Below are 12825 nucleotides of genomic sequence, written 5' to 3' on the forward strand. Positions count from 1 at the left end.
TGGCCCGTTGGTCATCAAACATTACATACATTTGTTAAAATACATCTAAAATTATACATCCTTAAATACACTAAAACACGTACAATTAAAAAAAACCTCCATTAACTAAGTCAGGGTGAATTATTTTGCTAAAACTAATTTAAAAAGAGGATAAGAAGAAGTGCCTTCACTATTTGCATAAATTTCCCAATAGAAACGACAATATCTAAATGGTTCATTTCAGTCACCAAAATGACAGCCTGGGCCCCAGCTTTAATCTCATATTTCCTAAATATATTGGTCTTAAAAACATAATTCGAATATCAAGAAACTTCTGGCAATCTATTAAAATATGTAACAAATCAAATGAGGTGCCCAAAGTGCAAATACATCTTCCCATCTTATCAATCATTGAGCTTTTTACCACAGGAGTTTCAAACATGGGGAAATCTGCATCTCACGATCTGTTTGTGTATCCTCCAGGAAAGAGATGCCACCTCTAGGACAGTCGCAGCTTTTTTTGCACTGTGACAACTGTAATTTATACTTCGCGTTTTATAACTTGGCCCCAAGGCATCAGAGAGCAGCATTTACAAGGACTACAACAATATACAATAGATGATATAGAAAATGGACGATATAGTTCAGAGGTAGTGATAACAGATTTCAAAGTGGCAGGAGTAAATACACAGTTATTCCAGGTAGGGATTACCAGTAACTAATATAAATCGAAAGGGCCCTGCTACAGCATATCCCACGTCTCAAGTAAGGTTATAGGGCCTTAGGTTCAAAGGGAGTCTCGTGCGCCACATGGACCTTTATTACGACCCCGGACATCAATCATAGAAATTTGGTCTGACAACAGAGTGGCGATGGGCAGTTACCAAGCACACACCATGGGACCAAGGGATTACTATCTTTCCCCCACCACAATGTTAGAGCATTTTCACGCACATACGTCAAGACTTTGCTTTTGTTGATAATAGCAAGAACCAAAGCACTGCTGGCTGCTGAGAAACTACAGCATTACTTCCTAAGTGACAACAGTACTGAATAATAGCAGGCCACTGGTCACCAAGGAGGAGTGTAGCCACTTCACACTCCAAAGTGGTCATTCTAGATGGGCATGGATACAAGAGTAATAGACAGGACTTAAAGTCTTGCTTAAAAAACATATATCAAGACACTCAAACTTCTCATGTCTCAAGAGTTTGTATGGGGTTAAATTCACAAGACCCGGCACAAGGACACTCTGCAGTTGAAAGAACAATGAATAGGAAAGACAAACAATGATGACTGGGGTTTGCACTTAAATCCACCACAGTAAGAAAAGGCCACTGGAGACAATCAAAGAAGTCTTTAAAGTCTCCCCCCCCCCCTGTGAAACCAGAGAGTACGTGGAAAGTCTAAGATTGCTCAATAACGCTTCCAATGCTGCAGCAGGGTGTACCTGCCAGCAGCAGACTGCTTCAGATCCCGGAGTTTGTAAAGTGCGTAGTTAATAGCAGCAGAAAACGCTTGAGGCACCCAAGCAAGTGCAGGTTTAAAGGTTCACTGGGTGTGTGACTGGAGTAGGTGCAATCAAAGAACCAACGCTGAACATAAACACGGGCAGACGTGTCTGAGGGGAGGGGTGCAGTTCATGTAGAGTACCTGGTGCAGGTCCCACAGAGTCACTGTGATCCTAAGAGATCTGCACCCTCCACAGAGCCCACACTGCAGGGCTCGGGGTCAGAGGACGAGGTTTGGAACCAACCCTGAACATAAACATGGGCAGAAGTGTCTGAGGGGATGGGTGCAGTTCATGTAGAGTACCTGGGGCAGGTCCCACAGGGTCACTGTGATCCTAAGAGAACTGCACACTGCACAAAGCCCACACTGCAGGGCTAGGGGTCAGAGGTCAATGTTTGGAACCAAAATAGCCTCTGGATGGAAAGAGCAGACCCTGGGGTGGATGGAAAGGCCCTGCCTGGGCAATGCCAATGCCTGGGGGCACCTGTTGGGTGGAGGGAGCAGGGTCTGTGCGGGAGATCATATGCCCTGCATGATCACGGGAGGGCTTATCTGGGGGGGAGGGGGATAGTGGCAATGACTGAAAAGGACACAAACATACTTGGGGAGGAGGGGTGACAGGTTCTGGAGGGTGCTATCTCTGGAAGGTACAATAAACAAGGGGTGTCATAAGCCGCCCCCCCCCCGGGGTGCCTGCAAATGGGGGGCATTATCCCGGGAGGGGTGTCTGGGGCTTACACCCCGCTTGACTCTAGAGGGGGCCTCAATGCATGACACTATATGTTGAGTGGGGGGGGGGGGGTCATTCTCCCAGGAGGGGTGGGGGGTGTTTGGGGCTTACACCCCGCTTGACTCAAGGGGGGGGGCGCAATGCATGACACTATATGTTGAGTGTGGGGGGGCGCTAACCCTGGCGCTCCGTCACCCCTCCCCCCGGCTCCCACAGTGCCCCGCGCGCGGCCCCAGCTCACCCCGGCTGTCTCCCATCCCGGGGGGGCGGGGTCGCTCGCTGGTGCCGGGTGCCCCCCTCCCCGGTGTGAGCCGCTCCGTGCGGGCTGCCGCCGGGTCCTCCGCCCTCCTGTCCCGCCGCTCTCTCCCAGGGCTCCGTCAGCCGGGGCCCGCAGCCGCCACCGCGATCCCAGCCTGCACCGCGCGCGGCCGGAGGGAGGACCTCCAGCGATCCCATCGAGCAGCGCGCGGCCGGGACTCTTCCTAGCACTTCCTGCTTGCCTCTATGATTAGCATAGATGGCAGCCGGCATGAACATAGAAAACGGAGCAGGGCCTGCGGAGGCCGCCGCCATCTTGGAAAAGGCTGGATAGAATGTTTTTCTACCAGAACACGTGATCCATGTTGTACAAGGAAGTCTCTCGAGGGCCTACACGCACGTTTAATACTGTGTTCATAGAAGCCAAGGGTTCATATGCCATGCGTTACATTTTTATAATTTCAGTGTAATTATGAGTGGCATTTCAACGATTATGAGTAACACTTTTGTTGTATGTGTATACTTCATTCAACATGACTACTTGGTGTCTGTAGTCCTTTCTTAGTGTCTGTGCCTCCCATACTACCTAAGAGTGTTCTATCTTGTTGTGTGTGAGGATTCCAGCCTTGGCAGTTGAAGGTCTGGTCAGCTGTGAGGTTTACTGCTCTGCTATCTCATTCTATGTAACTTAACCCCTTGCATGCTGGTGACGAACCCCAGCCGTCATGCTCCGCGGTGCTCGTGTGCTGATGACGGCTGGGGTTCGTCATGGCCCCGCCCTGTTCGTTTGTTTACCTACCGCACAGCGGCGGAAACGGGCCAGCAGCGAAGGGGTTAATAAATCCATCTTAATAACCTGAAGACGTGTCCTACTACCTACTTAAATTATCTGCAACAACTTTCTCCCGAGCAAAATCGAGCAATAAAGACGAGGAAAACATAAATCTCAGAAATTACACCCATTTGAGCAACGAGAAACTCTAAGAAGATCTCAAGACTGCTGTAAAGTACCTCAAATGGAAGGGCACTGACTGGAGGCAGCTGCAGTTCTCAACTGAGGGCAGGCTGCACATAGCTGCCAAGTTGTCAGTTTGCTTGTGCATAGCTACCAAGTTGTTGGTTTGTGTATGTGTAACATTCCCTATATATGCAGTGTGTTTATGCATACATGCCAACATTTTAGGACAGGGACGTGGGAGATTTAAAATTAAAAAACAGGAAGAAAGAAAATTCCCTATTGTCTTCTATTGTAGAAAATGCAATTTCAGGCGGGAGACAGCTAAAATAAAGCAATTTTTGGCTTGAAAAATCGGTAGTCTCTCACCTGAATCGGGTCTCATGTATGGTTTATGTGTAACATTTCAATACCTTACGTGTGACACTTGGAGTGACACTTTTTTGTGAGCGGAATAAGACTGTTGTGCTCATGTAAATATTGTATTCAGAAACTGAACGCTTTTCTAAAATGTGATGGTCTAAAATGGCCCTTAAAAGATGTGCAACATTTAAACACAGTCTATGAATACATTGGCCCATCAGGCCTGATCATGTGAGCCATAAGGTATGGATAATAAGCTGAAACCCGCAGCCTCTCTGGCTGCATCAAACTGTTATAAAGCAGACAAAGACAAACAATACAGAGCCAGCCTAGGACAGTTAGGCTTGACTGCTTGGTTTCTCGTACCAAGGAGAGTCAGTGAATAGATTTCCAGCTTGACACTGAGAGGACACATCATTGGTATTATCCCTATGGTGAAGGAAACCCACTTGTGGATTCTATGGCAGGACGAAGGCGAGGATTATGCATATCTTTCCTCACTTTATTTGCGTAGTTTAAAGAAAAAGTAACAACACAATCATTAAACAAAAGACTACACAGCCCATGAACCATAGAGGGGGCAGTCTCGAAGGCAACCATAGTCCAATCAGATCACAGTCCATAGTATATAATATCATGACGTCCCTTCCGCTTCCTCTTTCTTCACTGCTCGTCAGTTAAGTGCATTCCTTACATTCTTGGCTTAATCTGGCGTTGTTTTTGTTTGTATAGCGGTTTATTGTGCACATTCTTTATATATCGGCTTGGTACTGTGTCAATATACCCCTGCAGCAGGCTCTTCGCCCGAGTGCGTTCTTCCCTCGCAGTGTCTCATGCTGTGCGCTCGGCATGCGATGAGATTCTGTGAGGCGCGTCTGACCCAAGCGAGGCAGCTCCGTCGAGCGCTCCCGCCGTTCTTGACACACGTTTGGGAATCCGGTCACTTATTGTGTCCGCCTGATTCCCGACCAACCCTCGCCTCGGTTTGACACGGCTACGCGGTGATTTCTCCACGCGTACATGGTAGTGTCCAGCGCCACCTGGTGGCTGGAATTGGTACTGCACGTCAGTTTCGTTCAACAGCTTCGGGGAAAGCCCAGCTGTCAGAGCACCGGCGAGGGGGCTGCCTTAGGATTTCCTAGGTGTTTTTCTGTGCTCACACCCTCTGCTTGCATGTCTTCTTCAGAAGACCATTTTTACTCCTCCTACCAGGAAGTGGAGGAGGAATGTCCCCCCCTAACAGCTCCCTCCAGCAGTGGATCAAGCCCTCTCTCAGGCTATTTCTAGGGCGTGGCTCCTCTTAGGGATCAGGTGGATCAGTTAGCTAAATGTATCCCGGGGGTGTTCAGTGACCCAGACCTGGTGGTGGCTGGTCCCAGTAGCTTCCAGATGAGGAATAAAAAGGGCCGTTAAGCGTAACACGGGGTACTTGGAAGGATCTGATAGACTTGCGGAAACCTTCCACAAGAGGGCGTGAATGATAAAACATGCACTCTGCCGGGAGGAGGAGAGGCCCGGAGAAAATAGTGACGGTGTCGTCACTAATGCAGACCCCAATGGCGGTTTTCCCTTAGAGGGAGAGGATGTACCGGAGGACGATTTCTCCTCCAATGAGGATAAGGACTAGGGGCGTCCAGCGGCGTCCAGAGTCCCGCTCCTCTCACTCTCCGGTTGGGGACGGGGTCCATTCGGACATGTTCGAGCCTACCCAGATTTATCATCCTAGGTCGGCAGAGTGGATCCCTGACGCCAAAGTGGCAGAGTACGTGGCGGGGAAAATCCGTCAACCCCTTGAAAGGGAAGTCAGGAATAGGATGAGGGAAGAATGCCCCAAGCCCTTATTGAACAGGAAGGTGGCTCAAACGCCAGAAATTGACGAGAAACTTTGTACTTTTTTCTCGAAGTATATGAGGGATCCCAAGAAAGGAATTTATAGGTCTTGGAGAAATTTTCAAGAGAAGCTCCTGGACGTGGTAGGGCCCTTGACCCAGATTATTCAATTGGCGGAGCGCTCCAAGGAGTCAGGATTCCCTTTGTCCACATATATTGTGGCTGGCTGGGCGCAATGCGCTATTTGCCTGTTAGGCAACGCAAATTGTGCCCTATTAGCGGAAAGAAACAGTCCCTTCTTATTAAGAATGATCCTAAGTTGGGGGACTTGGCCACCTCTGAGGCGGGGCCCATAGCTCAGGGTATGGTCTTCGGGGAGCCTTTTGTTAAGGAGCTAAATACATTTGTGACCACTTTTTCAGCCCTGGATAAGGCGCAGGCCTCCATAAAAAAGATATTCCCAGGGCGCGTTTTTTGCCGGGACCGGACGAGGTAGGGGTCGCTCCTCCGGTCGCGTCCACCAGCAAGGCCCCTCCAACAGAGGTCAGCAGAGAAATAATGGCTTGAACGACGGCTGCCAAGGAACCTTCTATCCCAGCAGATGTTTCGGGAGAGGAAAAGGACGAGGCAACAGGAGAAGCCAATGCTCCTGAGGACCCTCTGGTATGGATTACCCTTTCTTCCCCTCAAGATCTGGGGGGGAGGCTACTTCTCTTCTCGTACAATTGGGTAGAAATAACGACAGACACATGGGTATTACAGACTGTAAGGGGATTCCACATAGAATTCTATGGGACCCCCACACAGGTGGTGTGTCCGCGCCCCTGGTGTTTTCGGCAGAGGAGGAGAGCCTGATAGAATCAGAAATTTCGGAACTCTTAAGAAAAGGAGCTATTTGCAGGTCGGTACTTTATCCAAACGGTTTCCTCAGTAACCTGTTTCTAGTACAGAAGAAAGACGAAGGTTTCAGACCTGTAATCAATTTGAGGGAATTCAACGAGTGGCTGGTCTATCGCCACTTCAAAATGGCGGGGAGACACTTACTGCAAGACATCCTTCTACCGGGGAACTGGATGGTCAGACCCGATCTGAAGGATGCGTACCTAACAGTTCCCATTTTCCCCCCTCACAGGAGATTTCTTCAATTTGCCAGGAAACACAGAGGTATTCGAGTTTCAAGCCCTGCCATTCGAACTCTCTTCCGCCCCTCGGTGCTTCACGAAGCTATTGCACCCGGTGGCGGAGATGCTCCGCGAGCGGGGAGTACTAATGATCATCTACTTGGACAATGTCCTTTTCATGGATCAGTCTTTGGTACATCTCTCCTACAACATGAACATGGCTATTGCGTTGTTACAGGACCTGGGTTTTGCCATCAACGCACGGAAGTCGGAGCTGCGACCAGCGAAGCAGATGGTCTTCCTGGGCTTCCTCATAGATTCAACCTCAGCCTCCCTGAGCTTGCCAGTGGTAAAGGTGAACAAGATAAGGAAGGAACTCGCTCAAGTTCTCCGGCGGGACAGAATTTCGCGAGGAAATTGGCCAGGATCATGAGTCTTCTATCCTCTTCGATACAGGCCATTTTCCTGGGTCCACTACACTACAGGGCCCTTCGGAGACTAACAGCTCAACATCTACGGAGGGGACTTACCTAATCACGGATTATCTCCCTCACGGAGGAAGCCAGGAGAGAGCTTCAATGGTGGATCGAACACATGGCAGCCTGGAATGGGCATTCAATCTTCGAATCGACACCGGACCTGGTGGTAGAGTCGGACGCCAGCAGACTAGGCTGTGGAGCCCGTAGTGGAGAAATCTGTCTGGGGGGCAGATGGTCAGTGGAGGAGTTGCAACTGCACATCAATTGTCTGGAGTTACTGGCAGGATCCTTTGCGGTGAGATCCCTTACCAAGGACAGGGTTTCGTGTTGTATCTTGTTGAGGATGGAAAACATCTCGGCGGTACAATACATCAATCACCAGGAAGGCCCCCGCTCTCAGGTTTTGGCTAACCTGGCAAAGGATTTCTGGCACTATTGCCTCCAGAGACAGAGCTCGGTGACGGCGGAATACCTTCCCAGACTGCAGAACACAGTTGCGGATTGGAACTCCAGGAACTTCTCTGATTACAGCGACTGGCGACTAGATCGGGCAGTCTTCCTGGCTTTGATGGACAGATGGGGTCCATGCAGTCTAGACCTCTATACCTCACGTCTGAACCGTCAACTTCCGCGGTTCGTGAGCTGGAGACCAGACCCATAAGCTTCAGCGATGGATGCTTTTCTGCAGGACTGGTCGAGGGAACATCCATACGCGTTTCTCCCCTTCATGATGATATCCAGAGTAGCGGCTCAGGTTCGCCGTCAGACAGCGTCCATAGTCTTGGTCACACCGATTTGGACGCCGCAAGCTTGGTTCCAACATTGAAGGATGTTGGACCTGGCCCTCTTGGCAGGGTCATCCCTAAAACTTTTTGCCTTCCTCCAATACTCTCTCTGACGTGTTTTTGTTGGTTTAATGACTCTGGGCACTTTACCACTGCTGACCAGTGCTAAAGTGCATATGCTCTCCCTATGAAAAGTGTAACTGTGATTGGTATACCTGATTGGTTCATTGGATTTACTGTCAGTCCCCAGTAATGTGCACCAGGAGTGCCAGGGCTTGTGAATGCCAATACTGCTGGTGGGCCTGCAGCGATGGTTGCGCCACCCACAGAAGCAGCCTCTTAAAATGTGTCTAGGGTCTGCCATTGCAGAACCTGCGTGCAGTCTGGTACTGTCATGCTGGCTGGGCAAGTGCACACACTTGCCAGCCCCTAAACCTTCCCTTAACGTCATATTAGTCACCCCTATGGTAGGCCCAAGGGCAGGGTGCATTGTAAGTGTAAGGTAGGACATGCTCTGATGAGTGTGGCATGTCCTAATAGTGAATTACTGCCAAATTCGTTTTTCACTATTGTAAGGCTACCTGTTCCCTTTAGGCCAGATGGGCTGCTGGAATTATTACACGCTATAATCCCAGCAGGCTCAGGGAACATGGTAGAAAATAAAGTTTAGTATGCCTGAACTCAGAATAATAAAATACTTATTTTAGTAAAGTTTATTTTAATATCCTGTGTTTGCAAATGCTGCTTTTAGAAAGTTAGCATTTGCTTGCCTAACCATTTCAGCCCGCCTCTGCTAGTATGTGTATCTGGCTGTCTGGGATGTGTGAGTGACAGGGCTGGGGGATGACAGTTGGTGAATGCAAGGATTACACCTTAGTGGGAGGTAGGAGTGCCCCTGGACTCTTAATCAGGCTGTGCTCTGCCACCACAATGCTGGCTCCGCCCCCCTGGGGGGCGACTGATGACTCAGCCTGCACCTGGCCCAGGAAGGGCGAAGCACTATCATCAAGGTACTCCTGGCTGCCCCTGTCCACACAATGCTGGCTCCACCTCCCTGTGGAGCGTCTGATGTGCCTGCCCTCACACTGAAAGCAGAAGCCAGAAGTACACCCAACAAGTGCTCAGAGACTGAAAGCAGTTATGCAAAGGCCCCCCTGGCCTGTGAGAACAAAGGAAATACAGTATAAAAGTAGGAGCCCTGCTCCTTGTAAAGCAGAATCCTGTTTCCCACAATGAACCTCTGCCCAACTAGAAGGAGAAGAAGACGCTGGAAGGACTGGCCTGCTGTCTGCCTTGCTGAGGAAGGAGAGGAAAAGACTTTGCTGACTTGTGCTAAAAACTTTCTCCAAGGGCTTGACTGAGCTTGCCCCCTGAACTGAACCCCAGGACCAGTGGGTTCATTGTGTCTTCGCTCGTTGCCATCTGCCAGCCGTTTGTGCCTCCCGCCGGAGTAAGACTGCGCCCCTCATCGCCCCCTCCTAGGGCTGTGGCACTCGGGAGCTCGCCTGCCCTTTACCCATGAGAGCCTCGCTCCTTGGAGTCGCTCTCTGCCCCCGGGTCAGGCTGCCTGCTCCTCTGCCCCTGCCTGCCACTGGAGCGCGCTGAAGTGCTCTCGCCCCTCCCGCCGGAATTTTCTCCAGGCCGGTGACCTGAGCCGGGACTGCAGCCCCTGCTGCCCCCGCTCGCCGACCCGAGGAGTTTGCAGGCCGCGCCGCCCCCGTTTGGAGACCCCAGTACCATCTGTACCGGGGTCGTGGGCAGCGCCCGCCTGTGTGCACCCACCTGCTGCAGACGGAGACCCGGAGACACTGCCAGAGACGTGTACAACTCATCCCCCCAAGGAAGAAATTCAAACTGGGCTGGGGCCCACAACGTTTTATTTCCCCGTCAGCCTGTAACTGTGCCTTGGCCCAAGAGGCTCCTCTCATCGCCTCCCTGCTCCTCACTGCAGCCGGGAGCCCCCACCTCTGGAAAAGGCCCGGGATTCCTCCAGGCTCCTCTCATCACCTGCTTGCTGCTCCGCAGCTCAGCCCCCACCTCTGGAAAAGGCCCAGGGTTTGTCAGGCCCCTCTCTGGTCTCCATTCAAAGCGCACCGCGAGATGCGTGAGCATTGGTAGGGCCCGGAGTTTTCTTCCGTGTGGAGCACAGAGGAGCGCTGCGAAGCCCACAGAGGTGCTTGGGGGTGCCATACCTTCCAGGAACAAGGCAAGAGGCCCCAATTATTGCATAACTGTAACTGAGAGAACTGTTTACAAGTGAGTTGAACAAGACAGAAGATACATTGGAACTGTAACTGAGAAACGCTTGCCTATTTACAATCTTGTGGCCTAATTTAAAAACGTCATTATTGGTCTTGTGATAAGTCTTACCTGCATATATATTTTTACATACAGGAACGTATTTTTATATATTCACAGCCTGGTGTCCATTTGTGGGGGGATTGGTACATTTTACTGTGTGTGTTATTACAAATGCTTAACTCCATAACGCCTGAAGAATAGCCTTGGCTGCTCACGCCACGCACCTAGAGGGTGAGCAAGGGTAATTCTAAGGGGTCATCCTTCGCCCTGACTTAGAGGAGAGGGTCCCTGCTTGTCACAAGTGAATACTTGCGCCAACCAGAGACCCCCAATTCTAACAATGGAACTGTCTCATTCCCGTCCATTCTCACAAATCCCCAAGGGGACCTTCATCCTCTCGTGCTCCAGGGACACTTGCATCTCATGGCATGGAAGATTTCATGGGACACTGGAAAGATGAGCAACTTTCAGCAGACGCTGCAAACCTCATCCAGCAGGCATGGGCATCAGGTACGGTCAAGCGGTATCGCTCGGCTTAGAGACGATGGCATAGTTGGTGTCTGGAGAGACACGTGGATCCCATGGGGGCAGGAGTTACACACATTCTGAATTTCTTAGCGTAGTTGTCCCATGAGGGTCTGGCTTATCGAACGAAGAATTATTTTCGCTCAGCCATCTCTGCAGGGCATTGTGAGATTGACAGTAAACCAGCGGGCGAACATTCCTGGGTTTGTAAGTTGATGGGAGGCATCCGACTTTCTAAACCTCTGGAGCCTAGATATTCGGGGCTGTGGGACGTTAATCACATTCTGAGACTTCTCTTGAGTTGGCAAGATAACCAATATCTGTAATGTAATGTAATGTATGTATACTTGTAAAGCGCACTGTTACCTCGCTACGTGGCGTCCTGGCGCTGTATACCGCTGGGGAACCCGTCCTGGCTTTCCCTGTGAGAGGGCACCCCAAGGTGAAGCCAGGCATCCCCGGCGTTGCTGGGGCCGTTGTGGAGATTAAGCAAGCTATTGCCCAGAGTTGCAGAGTGGGACCCATGGTTAGCTTAGGCACCTAAGCGAGGATTATCGAGTCCGCGGACATTGAGCCAAGACCCTGCCGCGTCGGGAATTGAACCCTGGTCCCGGGCCAACCTCTGCTTCAGGGTCTGCCACTTCTAACCAGTGAGCCACACTTCTCCATATCTGTCCCGGAAAGAGTTGTCAGCTAAACTAGCCATCCTTCTATGCCTCATATCTTGTAAACGAGTTTCTGATGTCAGGGCTCTGGACATCACAGCACAGGTTCGTACCCCAGAAGGGGTCACTTTTTCTATTTCTTGATGAACGAAGACCAATACCAGGTCAGTATCTTATCCGTCTTTTCCGGAACACCCTAAATTGTGTAAGGTCAGGTGGATTAAAGTATGCGAGAAGATGACCTCGGAGATCCGTCCTCCCGGGGAGAGACAAATGCTTATCACCATGCAGAAGCCTTTCAGGGCGGTTTCCTCCCCTTCCATTGCCAGGTGGGTACGATGGATTATGTCAGAGGCCGGTGTGGATGTGCAGAAATTCGGTGAACATTCCACAAGAGGTGCTATGGCGTCAAAAGCCATTTAGTTAGGTGGTAGACTGGAGGATATTATGAATGCGGCTGACGGTCGCCTGATTCTACCTTCAAGAAGTTTTATTTTAAACCCACATCGGAGGTGGCGTCCCTGGTCGTAAGTAAGTTTTGAACATGCATAATCCTCGCCTCCGTCCTGCCATAGGATGAAAAATTTCCTAGCTAACGAGAAGGAAAGTTTCAATTCTATTAAGGACTAGGAGGGGAGGATTATCCCTCCATGAGATTCTTTTTTCAATCTCTTCCCTCCCTGGAGTCTTTCGTTTTCAGTAAGTAGTGGCTTCAGATACATTTGTTGCGGTATTGTGAATGTCATTGCAACATGATACTGTGCTTCTCAATAAGTTGTTGATTTCATGTTCTCTTGTTGAGGAAATGTCAATTTCATTGAATCTTCAAACTGTCGAAAATGTGTTTTTCTGCACAGTGTCCTTTATTCATGATTAATGTATAGTTTTCAGTATAATGAAGAACGGGATAACGGAAGTGTTTCTGTGTTTTCAGGAAATGACCAAAAGTTTGAATGAAGCAATCACCCAGCTTAACCTCCTCCAATGAAGAAGAGGAAGCCGAAGGGCCGTCATGATATTATATACTATGGAACATGAGGTAGTCTGTGTGAGGCAGAATTAGTGCTTGCCTTGTTATACACCAGCACACTTCTAGCATCCTTAGTCTTTCTTCTTTTTTCCACCTCTCAGCTGCTCACTTACTTTCTCCACTTTCTCTCCACTTACTATCCTTTCTCGTCTACATATTTCCCCTCTGCACTCTTCCTTCTTCTCTGGGCTTTCTTTTTCAGTCTGCCCACCTCCATCTTTCTCTGCTTTTTTAGCTATCTTTGCCCCTCTTCCTTCCCTCTAGTTCGTCACTTTCTATTCCAACTTTTCTT

At 49.9% G+C, this 12825-nt stretch overlaps 2 protein-coding genes across 4 annotated transcripts in view; one reads left to right on the forward strand and one right to left on the reverse strand.

Annotated features, from left to right (window-relative positions):
* RXRB (retinoid X receptor beta) overlaps window positions 1-2727 on the reverse strand; it is a 149591-nt gene extending 146864 nt beyond the window's left edge. The window contains exon 1 of one of the 2 annotated variants that reach the window (XM_078641599.1): window positions 2463-2727. In XM_078641599.1, the coding sequence (XP_078497725.1) occupies window positions 2463-2478 (16 nt within the window). In that variant the 5' untranslated portion in view covers window positions 2479-2727. The remainder of the gene's footprint in view (window positions 1-2462) is intronic. The other variant, XM_078641600.1, reaches the window with a different exon arrangement.
* A 7107-nt stretch (window positions 2728-9834) lies between these two features.
* SLC39A7 (solute carrier family 39 member 7) overlaps window positions 9835-12825 on the forward strand; it is an 82616-nt gene continuing 79625 nt past the window's right edge. For both annotated transcript variants that reach the window (XM_078641602.1, XM_078641603.1), the window contains exon 1: window positions 9835-12542. The gene's annotated coding sequence lies outside the window, so the exon portion shown is untranslated. The remainder of the gene's footprint in view (window positions 12543-12825) is intronic.

This window comes from Lissotriton helveticus, chromosome 5_1 (genome assembly GCF_964261635.1).
Source record: "Lissotriton helveticus chromosome 5_1, aLisHel1.1, whole genome shotgun sequence".
NCBI classification, from domain to species: Eukaryota; Metazoa; Chordata; class Amphibia; order Caudata; family Salamandridae; genus Lissotriton; species Lissotriton helveticus.